The sequence below is a fragment of the Corvus brachyrhynchos genome, unplaced genomic scaffold (assembly GCF_000691975.1).
Source record: "Corvus brachyrhynchos isolate BGI_N302 unplaced genomic scaffold, ASM69197v1 scaffold91, whole genome shotgun sequence".
In the NCBI taxonomy this organism is placed as follows: Eukaryota; Metazoa; Chordata; class Aves; order Passeriformes; family Corvidae; genus Corvus; species Corvus brachyrhynchos.
In genome coordinates, this window is record NW_008236442.1 from 1,491,612 (window position 1) to 1,492,044 (window position 433).

The 433-nt window shown below is 65.6% G+C and overlaps 1 protein-coding gene across 1 annotated transcript in view; it reads right to left on the reverse strand.

The window, feature by feature from the left end:
- Positions 1-427, reverse strand: part of ADAMTS9 (ADAM metallopeptidase with thrombospondin type 1 motif 9) — an 81,006-nt gene extending 80,579 nt beyond the window's left edge. The window contains exons 1-2 of the mRNA XM_008643627.2: positions 250-427; positions 4-143 (exon numbers count right to left, since the gene is read on the reverse strand). Coding sequence (XP_008641849.1) covers positions 4-143; positions 250-343 — 234 coding nt within the window. The 5' untranslated portion in view covers positions 344-427. The remainder of the gene's footprint in view (positions 1-3; positions 144-249) is intronic.
- Positions 428-433: the final 6 nt, after the last annotated feature.

Below are 433 nucleotides of genomic sequence, written 5' to 3' on the forward strand. Positions count from 1 at the left end.
GGCCGCCGTCCAGGCGTCGGGGGCAGCACTGGTGCTCCGCCGGCGCCGCCTGAAGTGGACATCGGTGGGGAAGGGCTCACCGAACTCATTCACTCGGGTAGGAGTCACGATCTCGTACTCGCTGAGCTTCTCCAGCAGCTGGGCTGCGAGGGGACAGACGCACATGCCTCTGAGTGAGGTGGCCAAGCCCCGCGGCCCCGGGGGCGGCAGCGCAGCACTCCCCGCGCCCCTCCTCGAGCACCCCCTTACCTTGCCTGGGGTGCAGCTTGTGCCTCCTCGCTCCTGTCGTCAAGCCGTCGATGAAGAGCGTGGTGAGTGCCAGCGCCAGCGGCGCCAGCTGCATGGTGCTGCGCGCTGTCCTCGGAGGAGAAGCTTTCCCCGCCTCCGCTTCTTCTCCTCCTTTTTCCTCCCTTTCCCTCTTTTAATTTTTTTT